The 17,402-nt window shown below is 38.0% G+C and overlaps 1 protein-coding gene across 3 annotated transcripts in view; it reads right to left on the bottom strand.

Annotated features, from left to right (window-relative positions):
• Nucleotides 1-17,402, bottom strand: part of dlc1 (DLC1 Rho GTPase activating protein) — a 140,453-nt gene that overhangs the window by 107,961 nt on the left and 15,090 nt on the right. For 2 of the 3 annotated variants that reach the window (XM_077205028.1, XM_077205029.1), the window contains 2 exons: nucleotides 2,217-2,366; nucleotides 1,879-2,019 (listed from right to left, as the gene is read on the bottom strand). In XM_077205028.1, the coding sequence (XP_077061143.1) occupies nucleotides 1,879-2,019; nucleotides 2,217-2,366 (291 nt within the window). Of the gene's footprint in view, nucleotides 1-1,878; nucleotides 2,020-2,216; nucleotides 2,367-2,490; nucleotides 2,808-17,402 lie in introns of those variants that run through there. The other variant, XM_077205030.1, reaches the window with a different exon arrangement.

Genomic DNA, 17,402 nt, shown 5'->3' with positions numbered 1-17,402 from the left:
ATATTCTACTAACTATAAATAACTTTTCAACTACATGTCAACTAACTGTCATTAGAGTATTAGTAGGCTGTAGTAGACGGTCAGTAACTGTTAGCTTAGGGTTAAGTGTTAGGGTTCGGGTTAGGAGAACAAGTTGACTTGTAGTTGCTGAGTTACTTATAGTCAGTAGAATATCTGTTGGGGGACCAACAAAATAAAGTGTTAGTAGATATTAAGCAGACAGTCTACTAATAAAGTGTTACCAAATGTTCTAGTTAGCTTGTGTGCGTATCAAAAGGCCGAATCATTCACGTGTGTACCAGGTACACTTATGTAATCCGTTTAGGAATTGCAGGAACGAACAAACACAAAGTGGAAACACATGCAAACAAACAAACAAACTTGATGGTCAAATACATTGAATAGTGTCAGTGTAAACAGTAGTTTCTCTTGTAAACAGGAATGACTTCATCTGTATTTCGCGACATGCGCTACGGTATCTGCGTGTGTCTGTGGGTACTTGCTGAAACGTGTAAACTTGCATTCCTTGTGCCATGCATTATAGTGTTTCAATGATCTGCTCTCTGGCTCCATTTCTTAAGTCTCGTCTCCTTGACCTCTGTCTGAGCAGTCTGCAATGTTGACCCATTGATCAAGATTAAATGGACACAATTTTTTCTATTAACTCAGTCAAAATGACTACAGACTGAAATACGAAATATAAAGGATCCCATTCCGATAAGGGAGAATTATAAGTACATATTGGATCCAAAAACAGTAATATTGTGAGAAATCATGGCAATTTAACACAATTTAAATTAATATCACCAATTTCAATTTTGTTCATAAGTGCTGATATACGTGTAACTCAAATATTTTTGATAACATTGACTTTTCTACTTAAAGCATTATGACTTTTGACATTGATAAATAACACCAACAACTTATTTGTCCTTCCCTCATTCACTTGTTTCTGCCCAATCACACTAAATGCGTCTCTATAGCACGCATTGTGCTTATCATGCAACTTATACGCGCAATTTTTTTTTAATGTGCATATGATATACGCATGGGTACGTTTAGTAACGGTGTGGGTTAAGTATGTATTATACGTTTGGGTAGGATTAGTGTTGTGGGGGGCATGTGTATTTCACGCAAAAACTGCGTATTGTATGCACATAAAAACAAATTTTCGCATATAAATTGCATGATAAACACAATGCGTCCTATAGACACACATTTTCATGAGATCAGGCTGCTCAAACAGACATTTTTAAACTGAACATTCCATCCATCTTCCCCTGCCTCTTACTGACATTTTAAGTGTTGTTTGCCATGTGCTTCTGAAATGTGGAGTCAAGCTAGCAATGGGTAATCAGATGGAAGACACTTACGCTCACCTCAGAACACGAACTCACACAAAAAACTCACTCGCTCACATCTATAGACATCCAGACATAGGCATGCACAAGAGGGGACGATCATAAGAATGTTCTCAGTGTGTTTAGCTGGTGGAAGTTGGCAGGCGGTAAAGGCTGTTATTATCATGTTCCAGCAGCTTTAGCCACTCAGAAAGAAGAAAATAAGAGGGAGGATGAGAGACAGCAACAGAGAGAGTGTCTCTCCTCAGTAAACTTTAAAGTGGCTGCTGGTACCATAGTACACTCTAATTTGCTGTTTACGTTGTCATTCAGCATACAGAAAAGCAAGTCTAAATGTTGGACACTTCAGTTGCCTCTTTAAAAAGTGCATAAGAGATGATTGACACCAGGCTTAACCAATTCCAGAGCCCAAAGAAAGTATGAATGGTATGCAAACGTTCTCCTCACACCAATGAAAACCCTGTATTTAGTTATTATTATTGATAAATTGTTCAATGACAGGTTTTAGTTAACTAACCTCATTTTTTGGTCTAGCCCCAGAAGTTCCAGAGGGTCCTGAAGAGGACAGTGATGATGAAGAGCGATAAAGTGGGGTGTTTAGAGACTGGGAGGAGGCTGAAAGACTTCCTGCTGAATCCAGCGGTTCTAAATCAACTTCCTGTTTAAGAAAAGAGTAACATCGTCATATAAAAACAATCACTACTGTATCAAACCCTGTGTCAAGTACTTTACATAGATTTTGGACTGAAGATCGGATGCAGTTGCTGACCATTATTTCATACATCATCATCACAAGTCTTTCAGATGAAATTAGTGTATCATTTGCATGAAAGCTTCTGATTGGTGGCCACTCACAGAGATGATCCGCCTCTTTAAATTGGGAGTGCCACTGAGGGAGGAGCTTAGAGCATTTTCAATCTCTTTGTCCAACTGATCCAACTTCATTATTAAGAGAACCATGGAGTCCAAACGTGACCTTTCCTTCTCCCTATCCTCCCGTGAGCTCTGAAAGGAGAAAAACAGTTTAGCAAAATTCAGATTTTCTTCGAGAAATGTAATCTTCAAACCAACACTGTCATTAATCTGATGGCTTCAAATGACAATTCTTAAAACATATGTCACAGCATACCAGCCGTTGACCCGGATGAAGACGTGACTTTTCCATACAAGCTGAGGCAACACATCATTATATTTAATCAAATCTTTTTTCTTTATTTTCTTTACCCTTAATAGTGGCCAGCGCTATGAAAAGTTAACCCAAAAATAATTGTTATAAACTACTCCCTCATCTATCATTTCTAAACCTGTGAGAATTTCTTTTGTCACTAGAAAACAATATACATAATTATTATAAGTATAATAAAAAATAAAAAATGCCGAAAGATGGCATTTAACTGTTTAGCAAAATCCCCTTCTCTGGATCTTCACAGTCCACAGTGGCGGAATGATTAAATAACTAGCAGAGAGCTACACAGAGAGGAACGAGAGATAGAGAGAGTGGAAAACAGAAGTTGTAATGCTACTCAAGCAGAGAGGAATGATGCTGGCACTTGCCCCGTGTCTGAACCAGGCCTGTGCAAACAGCCCCACACAAAGCAGAGCAGTGTGTAAAGGGCTTGCATAGCTTGTTCTGGTATTTACCCTTAATACACGCTTGTCTATCACAGAGCACACAGTTAGAGAAAGAGAGACACTCTGCTAATAATGAGCTAACAAAAATACAATTCATTATCCAAAACACACATTTTACCTTGAAGGTTTTTAAAAGTTTGTTTTTGTTCTAGTGTTTCAATATAGAGCACAGGTCATGATGATTAGCTGATTGACTTATTTGATGAGCACGTCTATGTGGAATATGTTTGCTCAAGTCATTGTAGAAGTTTACTTGCAGGGTTAAAAATCGGTTCACTAAAAAAAAACACTATTTCTCAATTATCAATTATATTTCTTCAGTGGAACACAAGGAAGAATGTTGCTCTGTTCTATAATGAAAGTGAAAGGGGAGTGTTACTGTCTAGCCCCATAAAAGGACTTAATTTGTGCAATTTTTATTTTATATTAATTAATATACTGTAGGCTACTGTATATACTTCTTAAACCATATGATAGCTTAGCATGAGGAATGGACTGAAATTTGGACCAATAATTATTGAAAATCTCATTCGAATTTTCGTATAAGCATCACACCAGGTTTGATCAGTCATTTAAATGACATTAAAACAATCGATTAAAAACATCCTTTTGTGTTCCTTTGAAGGTCATTTGGGTAGGGAATAACATGAGGATGAATAAGTAAGTTTACGTTTTAAGGTGAAGTATTTTAAGTCCAACACCATTATGCTGTAAAGGGATTTACAGCATTTTGGCTGCAATTTACACACACAAACACATTCATTACAGTCACAAGGCCATTTAGTGCTACTGATTAGGTGTGACTGGTGCAGGTGTTGACAAATTTAGCACATCATCCCAAAGGATGTGCATGAATGTGTGTTGTGTTCCACATAAAACTATTTTCATGAATAAAAAATCTAAAAGACACTGTGTTTTGTCAAACAAACACAATCATGCCACTCATGACACATCAGCTGACAACAGGGCCAGAGAACAGGAAAAGTTCCTCATTCTGCTTTTGAATGTGTGTGTGTGTGTGTGTGTGTGTGTGTGTGTGTGTGTGTGTGTGTGTGTGTGTGTGTGTGTGTGTGTGTGTGTGTGTGTGTGTGTGTGTGTGTGTGTGTGTGTGTGTGTGTGTGTGTGTGTGTGTGTGTGTGTGTGTGTGTGTGTGTGTGTGTGTGTGTGTGTGTTGTGCTAATTTAGAGCACTTTGCCACAGAAAATATATTCTTTGTTTAGGACTGTTCTCTGTGAGCAGAGTCAGGCAAAATATAATCTGTCTGTCAAAGTGCAGTCAAAGACATGCTGTTTGTCCTCTCTTATCTATTCCCGGGAATAAATTCTTGGAATCCTTTGCAATGTTTAACGTACACTGTCAATTTTTGGGATTGACAACCACATTTACTTACAGATCTCGAAATGTCCCGTTCACATGCACAGCAGTTTACAGTAGTGTCTCAAATACTAGGACTATCTGTATGACTTCAAGTGAAGTCAAGCCCATATTCTCTTACTAGTAACCATAGTGACAGCGACCAAAGTGATACCAAAGATGGCGACGTCCATAAAACTGAAAGTCTTATCACTTTTGACATGACACAGTCCAAATGAACCGCAAGTTCATCCATCAAATCTTCATTAACGGACAGTAGCTTCAATGTAAACATGTGACTATTCTGCTAGCAATACAATTAATTAAGAAAATAGAAATACAAAATGTTCAGATTCATATTCAGCAATAGTCAGTATTGATAACCAAAAGTAAGAATCAAGGCCAGACATAGTAATGGAAATCCTTCAAAATCTCTTTGAGTTAAAAAACAAGGTAGGATAGAAGTACAGTTTATGTGGGTTCCAGCCCATGTGGGAACTAAAGGGAATGCAGAAGCAGATAAATTAGCTAAGCAAGCAGTAGATGATGAAATGGTAGAAATTGAGCTACCACATAGCATAAGAGAAAAATCAGTAAAAGAGAAAGTGATTAAAAAGTGGCAACAGTACTGGGATAATGAGACTAAAGGGAGACATTTATGCAATACAAAAGAACGTGGGAAAAGGTAGAAAGAGTGGGGGAAATAGGATGGGCGAAAATATAAAAGGGACATACAAGTTTGAATACAACATTAACCTACATCTAATATCTAAACATCCAACGGGAATGTGTGAGAAATGTGGACAGAGTGAAACTGTAGAATATATTATTATACATTTTAAGGATTATGATGAAGAAAGTGCTAAGAGAAGAAATATGGAAGAATGAAGGAAAAGAGTTAACAACATCAAAGAATATATTAGACTCAGATATAGGAAACAGTACGGTAAAGGTGTTATTTCAGTTTCTGAATAACACAGGATTAATAAAAGAATGTAGGATAAGTGTAAACATGTGCTAGCAGGACGCATTTAACCATAAACATAATAAATACATAGACTCCTATATTCCGCTGGATCGTACGTCAACGGTGCCACGGCATCTCGGGGAATTACGTTTCACCAGCAAGACTGAACATTTGTTTCTGGTTGTATTTGTTCATTATATAGCTATTTAGTAATAGTAACATTAGTTGTCCACCGGAGTCAGTCAGACTAAAATAGCTATGTCGCTAGTTAACTTATAAAGTAAATTTCCTAAAATCTAAATATTTTTCTTAAAACCGACTTTTATGACAAGTACTCGTTTCGGGTAGGTACTAGTCACTATTTAATTTACTTGTTTAATTTTTATTGTTGTCAATATTATTCTGCAATTGATATTACATTGTATTTGCTATTATTATTATTATTATCATATTATACCACTTGTGATTATCAATCTATTATAGTTATGCTGTTAAATGATTGTACTATTCACTAGTCACTATTTAACTTATTATGTTTTATTGTCTATATTATGTAATTGATATTTCATATTCTATTGCTATTATTATAGTAGTATACATAAACTATATGCTATTATCAGTATATAATTATTATTATATTATTGTACTTATGATATTATATAATTATACTATTCATTTATTATTACACTTTTATTTGCTGTAAAGGCTACTGTTTGTTTATTTAATTGACTATAGCCTACACTAAACTATTTACTATTAATCATCATTTTATCTTATATAGCCTACAGGCTACTATTTGCATTGCACTGACTCTAGTATCATATGTATTACCATAAAGGATAGGGCTACATCAGTTATCTTTGTTAATGTAGCCTATTTGGAGTATATATAATGTAGCCTATTTGGAGTATATATCTGTAATATCATTTTAGTGCTATAAAAATACAGAAAGCAGCCTGTCGTTGTGATTTGTAGCTGATTTGCATAATTTTCTCAATGGCGGTCAATTCTAAGCACAAGAATCGGGTTAAGACAGAAATGCTTTTTCCACAATGAGAAAACTTTATTTCATTTAATGTGAAAATTAAATTATATCTCAGTATGGGGGTCTTCACAATTCTTATCCAAAAATACGTTATTTTTGTTTTTATCCAGAAAAAACGCAGCTCACCCGTATACTTGCATTTGTTTACAGCGCATCTTGTCTCAGCAAAATGGTGGACGCGTTGACGTATCGCAGCAACCGTTGCACTCGTGTCTCGCGCATGACACGCTCGCATAGTACACAACTGATGGGAGCCGCTCCGGTGGAGAACCAAGAACCTTCAGATGATGCACAAATAATATCTCCGTCGTTGTAGGTCACCAAAAGCAAAACCACACACAAAAACCCTTTGCAGAAGTGCTATTCTGCTGCTGTGTGAACGTGGCCTTTATATCACAAAATAGCTAACTAACTTAAATAAATAAAAGCTTTTTTCCCTATAATGTTTTAAATTCTGACACTTTATAAAATAAAATAAAAGTTTATATTATAACCGTTATTTTAGTGTAATTTGTATGCTATTATAGTTTTTGTTAATATTTTGAATTCAATTTAGTTTTTATATTTTCTGTTTTCACTTTTTAATTTTGTTTTATTTTAAATTTTATTGTAAGTTTTATTTTTTATTTTTAGTTTCTGTAATTTAGTTATTTAAAGGACAAGTTCGGTATTTTACACTTAAAACCCTGTTTTAAGATCGATTCTGATGAAATAGAACGAATAAGATTGAGATTTGGATAAATGCTGCTGTCCCGAGAATTTTCGGTTTCTGTGTTAGCACCCCCCACCTCCACAATGGTTTCATAAACAATTAAACTTTAGTTTACAAAGACGTGAAACTCACCGAGTGGTCTGGGGTGTTCACTGATATGCTCACACAAAAATCGCTGCAAACAATGCTTTCCAACAGCATCTTGGAAAGCAATATTGACAAGACAATATTGGAGCCCACAAAGGATTATCTAGAGATTTGGGCCCTTCAGGGGCCAATACCTCTTATCAAATAGAAAGAACTCATGCCTGCAGTGATGGCACTTCTAGATAATAAAATCTTACAAATGTGGACGTCGAAAACCAGCCGGCCGCCGCACAAATGTCTTCAATTGGTACACCTCTGGACCAAGCCCATGAAGAGGCCATGCCCCTTGAGGAATGAGCCCTGACGCCTATGGGACATTGAAGGCCCATAGATGCATAGGCTAGAGAGATAGCGTCCACTATCCATCGTGATAATCTATGCATCGTGACCGGAAGCCCTTTGGTACGGCCACCGAAGCAGTTCCGACAGTCTGAATGAGCCAGGTGCGGGAGGAAGGTTTTCAGGGCTTTGTTTAGGTGTTTGAGATCTAGAATGGGCCTGAGGCCGCCCTTTTTCGGGATGAGGAAGTAATGGTTGTAAAAGCCTGACCTGCTTAGTGACGGGGGAACTGTCTCGACAGCTCCCTTCGATAGAAGATTTGACACTTCGGTGCGGAGGACGTGACCCACGTTGCTCCTCACCGATGTATTGACCATGGCATGAAAGCACGGAGGTCTGCGAGTGAATTGGGGCGAGTAACCTCGTTTTAATATACTCAGCACCCATTTTGACACATTCGAATGGTTTCCCAGGCCTTGGCCCGAGTGGCTAGGGGTTGAATGCAGTCTGGGGGCGGGCCACCGTGTGCCGGGGACCCGGCCACCCAGGTGTTGCGAGTTAGAAAAGAGCTCTTTTTGTGCTATACTTGGGTCGCTGTTAAAACATTATTTGTTTGCTGGGGTGCGTGCATTATAACGGGCCCATTGACTGCAGTTTGAACATTTCCAGCTGCCTGAGCTAAAGAGGGAGCTGGGGAAGGCGCACAAGCTCTTTTCGAGGATGGTCCGGCCGTGGCGGGACTTAAACCTTCTCTTTTCCTTCCTGTCGTCCGACTAGGAAGGCTTCCGAGGCTCAGGTTCCAACACAATCTAGGGCCGGGGGCCTGGCGTTCCCGGAACGGGTAGTGCTTGGCTGGCTGAGGGCGCCGATGGTTTCAGCCGCTGGGCGGCGCTGAGAAACCGGCGGCTTGGTCCTAGCTGGTTGAGAGGGCGCGTTTTCTTGGGCCGGCCTGAAGCCGTACTGGAACGTTTTGGCAAGAAGTTTTGCATGGCCTGCGAAGACTTCTGTGCTTCGGTGAAGCGCTCAGAGAAGCCTTTCACCATGAAACCGAAGAGGCCAGTGTTGGAGATTGGAGAGTCCAGGAAAGCAGTCCTGTCTGCATCCTTAATCTCTGTCAGGTTGAGCTAAAGGTGGCGCTCTAACACAACTAGACTGGCCATACTCCTTCCAATCGCCTGGGCGGTGGTCTTAGTGGCGCGCAGAGCTAAATCGGTGGAGCTGCACAGGTCCCTAAAGGCATTGGGGTCCGGTCCAGACTCGCCCATGGAGCTGAGGAGTTTGGCCTGGAACACCTGGAGGACCGCCATGTTGTGCAGGGCCGATGCAGCTTGGCCAGTGGAGGTGTAAGCTCAGCCAGCGATAGCTGAGGTGGTTCTGCAGGTTCTGAAATTTGCTCTTTTAACAGAGTGTCGCAGCGGCAAGCACACTGTGCGTTTATAGGTTATATAGGCTTTTCACTGGATGGCCGCAGGAGAACTGTGAATCAGAAGAGGCAGTGTCAAGTCGAGAAGCTTGGAACAGGAGGCCGCCATCCGCTGAACTGCTCTGCAGAGTCGCTCGTTCCGCTGCTCGGGCTCGTCAATGGCTTCAGCTGGAGAATCAGAGAAGAGAGTTTGCCATTCTTCTCGCTGCTTCACCATAGGTTTGTGCAGTTCCCGCAGCCCAGCCAATCAGTGAGCTAGTGAGCTCTGTGCTGTGCAGCTGCACTGCGTTTTAAAATAAAGGCTTCAATATTCTCGAGAAAAGTTTTCCCATAGCGTATAGCTACGCAATACGAAGTAAACGTTCTCGAAAGGGAACTGAAAATGAACTGAAAGAAACACAGAGCTTAAATAGACAAAGTAAATCATCGGACTGAATACAATAAGTAAACCATAATCAAACAATGAGGAACTATAGTAGCTGATTGAAACAAAATAAACTAACTGAAAACTATAGAGCACAGAACTAAAACATGATACAAATCCCACTTAAACAGAAAACAAACTCAGAATACAGTGATACCTAAAGTTAGAAATTTTGAAGTTAAAATTTAAGGTAGGCTACAGTGAATGCACTTATCACAGTCACATGAGATTTCTTTAAAATCCAAACGGTTTCTCTTTGACACAAATGAGATTAAATGGAGAACAAATGGAGACATTTGCTTAAGTCTCCTGCTTCTCAGATTTTCTCATGAGAAAACCTCCCCTGCTGGTGTACACATCTCCTCTAGAGTTTCCGAACAGATCTCAACAATGTCACAAACTGTGCTCATGTTTACCAGGATACCAAAGTCTGCAATCAAAAGTCAGAGATCTCAATCTAAACTCAAACATGATTTATCTAGTACTTCCAAGACCACATTTTATGAGGTATATATGCTATCCACTGCATATTCATAGCTCTACTTTGACTAATGACAATATCTTACATTTTATTTGCTTGTATTTTTATTTTTCCTTAGCAATTTAAATAGAAAAGGATGAATTTGATAATAAAAAAGTAACCTCATTATCAGAAAGAAAGTAAAATGGCACAGTAATTTTTAAAAGGTTACTGTGCAAACACACAGGTCAGGGTAACACCGGAATGTACACATTGACATCACATGCCTGCAAGTTTATAATGATTGAACTACAGAAAGATTCCTCTCATCTGTCTTGCTTTCTTCATGTCTTATATGTGATATCAGGTGTTACACTGACCTCAGGTGGTGTGTTTTTAGTAAGACATTGTGGAGATCCTAAAAGAAACACACATACACTGATGCACAAACCCAAGCTTGTGTATATATAGGGTCAGAAATTAAGGGCAGCTTGGGGCAAAAATTCCATAGAAAGTGACTTGCACCTAAAAATGAGGAGGCAAATGTGTTCTGATATAGCTCTTAATATTAAATTCTAAGCTTAGCTAGTAGCTATACTACCGGTATACAAATTTTATATTCAATATAATTTATATATTAAAAAAATTACCCCTGAAAGTCCAGATGTCCCTTAATGGAGAAAGCAGACTTGGGGACATTTTATGCCATTAAAAAACATTTTCGGTCCTCAAGGTCTTTTTTCATCAGGTTTTTCAAATGTTCTAGGACATTCTGAGACCTTTTATAGCTACAAGGACAGCAAAGCATTTACACACACTTGCTCTCACACATACACACAACACATTCTACATTCATACAGCACCTCTCACTACAGTGACCTTTCCTTGACATTTCGACTGTGTATCTGCTTGTGTTTTAATAAGCTTCAATATAAAGTGTGAAACTGAAAATGCATTTCTATTTGAATGTTATGCTGGAACACTCTCCTCAAATAATTAAAGTAATTTAATTCACTTAACCTCAATGATAGATCCGAAAATCAAAATATGAAGTCAAGTAAAATTAAGTAAAAGTGTTTTAATTAAAGGTGCTCATGCAAAAGTTTGTTCTCATGTCCTAGAGAAAGTGCAGAAATGTGCTATATACTTCATCCATGATTGATTCATTAACACACATCTGATAATAGAGAACATTATTGAAGTTGGTGAATGGTACAGGTCATTGAGTTTATTCTCAGTATTTGGATTTCAGCCAGTTCAGTCCTTGGACAGCTGTTGTCTGTTATATGTATCTTATTATGTCTATCTCTCTCTCTCTCTCTCTCTCTCTCTCTCTCTCTCTCTCTCTCTCTCTCTCTCTCTCTTTTGCTTCACGCTTTATAATCATTTGCCCTCAACCACCGACTCTCTCGTGTTTTTTTTTATCTTAAATAGCATTCTGCCGATAAAGATGCTTTGCATTGTAAGCTAAAGATTCAAATGGTTGGCTCAATTTGTTTGTATAGTCATAGAGTCTCTTTATGAGACTGCGATAGAAAGAAAATCTTCCCCTCATTTGTAAGTCGATTTAAATAAAAGCGTCTGCTAAATGATTAAATCATTGAGCATTTGTCAATGAACACTTGAGTCTGTGGACAGTACATTGAAAAGAAATGCTGAATTGGTGCTCGAGAAACATTTCTTATTATTAATTTTGAAAACATTTGTGCTGCTCATTTCGTAAAAACTGACTTTTAAAGATCTTCTTTTTTTTTGACGCATAGAGTTTCAAATAATAAATGGATATCTTTTGTAGCTTTATAAATATTTTTGCTGTAACGTTTGGTCACTTTAATGCACCCTTAAATAAAAGTAAGAATAAAAGTAAGAAAAAACGATTTAATAAAAAAAAAATACTGACCCCAAACTTTTGAGTAGTAGGTGTAATTGCCTGTGATGAAGCATATTTGTACAGTAGAGGTATTCTTTGCCTCCAAGATGTTCAACACAATATTTTAATGCACAGCTAGCCATGAATAACATGGTCTATTTTTGTCAGCTACGACTCTAGGTCTAGCATTATGTCTGCTTCTAATAAGACACAGAGTTTAAGTAGTGTGGTAAGGTTACATTTATATGAATGAATTAGCTTATGGAGAGAGAGAGAGAGAGAGAGAGAGAGAGAGAGAGAGAGAGAGAGAGAGAGAGAGAGAGAGAGAGAGAGAGAGAGAGAAAGAGAGAGAGAGAGAAAGAGAGATAGAGTGTGTGTGTGTGTGTGTGTGTGTGTGTGTGTGTGTGTGTGTGTGTGTGTGTGTGTGTGTGTGTGTGTGTGTGTGTGAATTACCTGGGCCTGTGCAACGTCTCTCTACTAGTAATGAAGCTGTTGGTTGATGTAGTGATTCAGTAGCTAAGCTAATTTATTAATAAAAGTAAAGGGGAGTGATGACAAGAAGTCTCTTTGCTCCTGAATGTGTGTGCGGCGCGCAGTGCGATATCCATGTGCGTGTGAAGTATGTGACTGTGTGTGTGCTTCATTGAAAGCAGCATATTCATATATAACAGTGATTAAACTGACATGGCTGTTTTATTGCATCTTCCAGTCAATCAGAATCAAGTATTCAGGCATAATTTATAATTTATACAGGCAGTGTGAAAACTGTAAATATTTGCTCTTTTCTGCATACACTGTGAAACAGATCTAAGATGGCCTTAGAGAGCTAGAAAGAAATCAAAAGATTTATGTGCGAGTTTGCGTGTGTTCTCTCTCTATTATTATAATGTCTTGTGACTGCCTGGCCATTTATTTTCCATTTAGCACAGAATTATCCTGTCAGAGTCAGTGCTTTGCTGTTGGATTTGGAGAGGTAAGCCAGAATTATGCGAGTGTGTGTGTGGTGAAAGGCTAGTTGCGTATGCCTAAGCTTTTCCATGACACACACTTGTACTGAAACGCTCATAAACACAGCACATACACACATAGCCCTCTGTTCTCACTCTCATGTGATGTATTGTTTTATCTCTGATATAAGAGGCATCTGTCTTACAGAGCATTAAATGGAGGAATATACCAGAAAACCATTATTTTTAGGAGTAAGATCTGCATCTGTAACGGATATGACAACTTTTAGAGTTTCACTCTCTTTAGTGTCTTCTACGGGTCACATTCCTACAGGGTTCTTCCTGTTTTGATTTGACAGAATCCCCACACTGTGAGATCTCTCAGAATCATCCTGCTCTCTTCCTCTTTCCCAGAGATCTCTGGGGAATGTGCTTATGACCAACTAAAGTCTGTCCTTAGTGACCCTACAGATCTTCCCTTAAGACCTCAGCGTCTGAAATGAGTGTGTCCTGCAGAGTGACACATCACTGGTAAGCCACTAATATAAAATGGAAGCTGTCAGCGGCCAACTATCCTGCACAATCCTTCACTAGGAAGACAGGCTTAGAGAAGAGAGAGAAGGGAATAAAACTGGACACATGATAAAACTCCTGAAAGATGCTATGGTACAATTTCAGGCCTCAACTCTTATTGTAATGAAATGGTGTTGCACTATGCATCAGTGAAACTGCATTTTGCTGGTTTGTTTAATCCTACAATTAAATCCTTCAGTCAAGATATGAAAAGTGGTACATGGTACAACAGTGCTACGCATGTTATCAAGAGAGAAACTCGTAACTTAGAGCGTAAATGGAAACAAACTAATTTAGAGGTCTTTAGAATCGCGTGGAAAGACAGTATGTCACGTTATAAAAAGGCTCTAAAAGCAGCCAGGGCTGAGCATCTCCGCAAACTAATAGAAAATAACCAAAATAATCCAAGGTTTTTATTCAACACCGTAGCTAGACTAACAAATAAACAAACATCACCAGAGCAAAATATTCCGTTACAGTATAGTAGTAATGATTTTATGAATTTCTTCAATGAGAAAATAGAAAGCATCAGAAACACAATTGTAAATGTACAATCTTTTATGGTGTCTTATGATTCAGCCTCAATTATCGCCCCTCAAGAACAACTACACCGCTTTACAAATATAGGACAGGAAGAGTTAAATAAACTTATCATTGCATCTAAACCAACAACATGTTTATTAGATCCAATACCCACTAAACTACTGAAAGAAGTGTTACCTGTAGTGGAAGAGCCTCTTCTCAATATTATTAACTCGTCTTTATCTTTAGGTCATGTTCCAAAAATATTCAAACTGGCAGTAATAAAACCTCTCATTAAGAAACCGCAATTAGATCCAAATAACCTAGCAAATTACAGACCCATTTCAAATCTTCCATTTATGTCTAAAATACTAGAAAAAGTTGTGTCCGCTCAATTGTGCTCTTTCTTGCAAGAAAATGATATCTATGAAAAATTTCCGTCAGGATTCAGACCGCATCATAGCACAGAAACTGCGCTAGTTAAAATTACAAATGATTTACTTTTAGCTTCTGACCAAGGCTGTTTCTCAATACTAGTTCTACTTGATCTTAGCGCTGCGTTCGACACTATAGATCATAAAATACTCTTGGATCGACTACAAAACTACACTGGAGTTCAGGGACAGGCATTAAGCTGGTTTAGATCGTACTTATCAGACCGTTATCATTTTGTCTGTTTAAATGGGGAAAAATCGAAGATAACGACAGTAGACTATGGAGTGCCGCAAGGATTGGTGTTAGGCCCTCTGCTATTCTCAATATATATGCTGCCACTTGGTAATATTATAAGAAAACATAGAATTAATTTCCATTGTTATGCTGATGACACTCAATTATATATTTCATCACGACCAGATGAAAACACTAACTCATCTAAATTGACAGAGTGTCTCAAAGATATAAAATGCTGGATGACGTGTAATTTCCTGCTATTAAATTCAGGTATTACTTATTGGTCCAAAAATCTACCCACAAAACCTTGTACAATACATCTTTAATTTAGAAGGATGTCCTGTTACTTTATCCACTACAGTAAAAGACCTGGGTGTTATACTAGACCGCAACTTGTCTTTCGAAAATCATATTTCATATGTTACAAGAACAGCCTTTTTCCACCTTAGAAACATTGCTAAGCTACGTAACATGCTATCTGTTTCGGATGCAGAAAAGTTAGTTCATGCATTCATGACCTCGAGACTAGATTACTGTAATGCTTTATTAGCTGGTTGTCCTGCATCCTCAATAAACAAGCTACAGTTAGTGCAAAATGCACTAGAGTTCTTACTAGGTCAAGAAAATATGATCATATAAGACCGATTTTATCATCTCTACACTGGTTACCTATTAAGTTCCGTATCAATTACAAAGTACTATTACTATCGTATAAAGCCCTAAATGGTTTAGCTCCTGTGTTTAATGGACCTTCTATCGCCCTACAATCCATCGCGTTCTTTAAGATCACTAAATTCGAGGCTTCTGGTCATTCCTAGGATATCTAAGTCCACTAGAGGAGGGAGGGCGTTCTCGCATTTAGCTCCTAAACTCTGGAAGAGCCTTCCTGATATTGTTCGAGGCTCAGACTCGCTGTCCCAGTTTAAAACTAGATTAAAGACGCATCTCTTTAGCCAAGCATTCACATAATGCTTACCTTTTATACCACTGTTGAATCAGATCAAATGCATTAATATCAGTGGCGGTTCTAGACCATTTCAAATGTGGGGGCCAAGATGGGGCCAGTTGTGCTGTTAGAGGGGCCAGTTGCATTTAGACCTTATTGTTGTCATATCATTTTCTGCACTGCACTGCAGGCATTAACAGGCACAATACCATGTTTATAATCATTCAACAATGTATTTGCATTTCCATTATATTTTTACATTTGCATATTCAGTATTAGTCACAGTAACTGTAATTGACATTATGTTCTTCTTTCTCTTCATTATGGTGAGAACTATAGAGCAAAAGCAATGGGGACCAAGAAGCTTATTAATTAATTTACTGAAAATAACTGACTTACTAGGTAACTTCTAACCGTTTACAGGGTTCCTGCACACTTTTTAAAATCGAATTTAAGGCTTTTTAAAACCTGAAGAAATCAAAATTCATACCGTACATTAGGGGTGTGCAATATTGACAAAAATATATCTCAATATTTTCAATGTTTTGTTGATGATTAGATGATATTTTACTGATTGTGTTTTTGTGCTGGTGACATGGCAGGTTTAGGCCTGTTGTTGACAGCAGACTCACAAAGATATTCATATTTTTTAATATTCTATGCAGTGGTCAGTTAACAGCAGGGACCGAAATTAATTTTTTAATGAATTTATTATTAATTTAATTTGCCACGTTAAATTGATTTCCAGGGGCATTTTCACCTATATATGGACATTCTTTCTAAACTTATTTAGAGTTATGAATCACCTTTTATGTCAAATACTAACATTCAAATTATACAGTAATTATACTTATTTATACAATTATACTTAATTATACAATAATTATACAGTACCACTGTTACCAGTCAAATTAAATCATTTAATCAAAATCCATCTTTGCAGTGCAGTCTAGAGGTGACACAGAAGCGGCATTAATATATTTGCACTCCATTTACAATTGCATAAATAAAGCTATGAGATTTTTTTAAATCAATATTTAAACATGAAATGATTTCTAATTTTAACGTTTCTTAAAATTACGATTTTAACGATCAATATCACAGTTGCAAATGTGCACGGGAAAACAGCACTCTTGCTGATGTGATATTCTAATATAAGAACTTGATATGATATAAATATAAGACATAAACTAATTTGGGGACATAGCCTACCTATGAACCACACACAGCAGTGAAAGGACGAGAGACAAATGCGATGTCAGCTCACAGTGCCTCGTATACAGTTAAAACATTGATTACAATATCGTAATAGACGATACACATCGCACACCCGATACGCACATAAAGAATGAACTTGCAACTGAACTGACATTTACCAGCTTTCTCCTTCTCTCCTCTCTGGCGTGCATGGAGACAGACGTTATTCTGCCGCGATTCCCACGAATGTGATGCGAATTGTCACGTGAACAAGCAAATCCACAAAGATAGAATAATAAAAAAATAATACGCATACAACGATAACAACAATAGCAAAAAAACAGTTTTGTAAAAATTATTTCACACTCCACATTTAGGGGGGCCACAAGGGGGGCCAAGCTTGTTGTCACAGGGGCACGGGCCCCCCTGGCCCCCCCTCTAGAACCGCCACTGATTAATATTATGAACAGCAGCTATGCTAATTATCTCCCATCTGCTTTTCTGCTGTTATCTCGGGACGCTAGTCCCGAGGTAAATAGCGTTTGTCAGCTCCGGTTTGTATCCAGCCTCTCACGGAGACCTCAGATGCCCCAACACCTGCGATAAGATGACTAAACGCCTGTGAAGAGACGACTCGACGCCTGTGAAGAGACGACTCGACGCCGGCGATATGTTATGCCCTAAATTACTACATGATTAACTAACTGTGTTTTTTTTTATATGTACATTTCTGAAATGCACATTCTGTAAAGCTGCTTTGAAACAATAAGTATTGTGAAAAGCGCTGTACAAATAAATTTGAATTGAATTGAATTGAAAAAGTTTACATGTTCCACCTTTTAAAGTTTTTGGAAGTCTGCACAACATTAATT

Source organism: Siphateles boraxobius, unplaced genomic scaffold, assembly GCF_051911475.1.
Source record: "Siphateles boraxobius isolate OS27281-9 unplaced genomic scaffold, OSU_SipBor_1 53, whole genome shotgun sequence".
In the NCBI taxonomy this organism is placed as follows: Eukaryota; Metazoa; Chordata; class Actinopteri; order Cypriniformes; family Leuciscidae; genus Siphateles; species Siphateles boraxobius.
The sequence above is the reverse complement of the archived record's forward strand: the minus strand, read 5'-3'. Positions and strand labels throughout refer to the sequence as shown.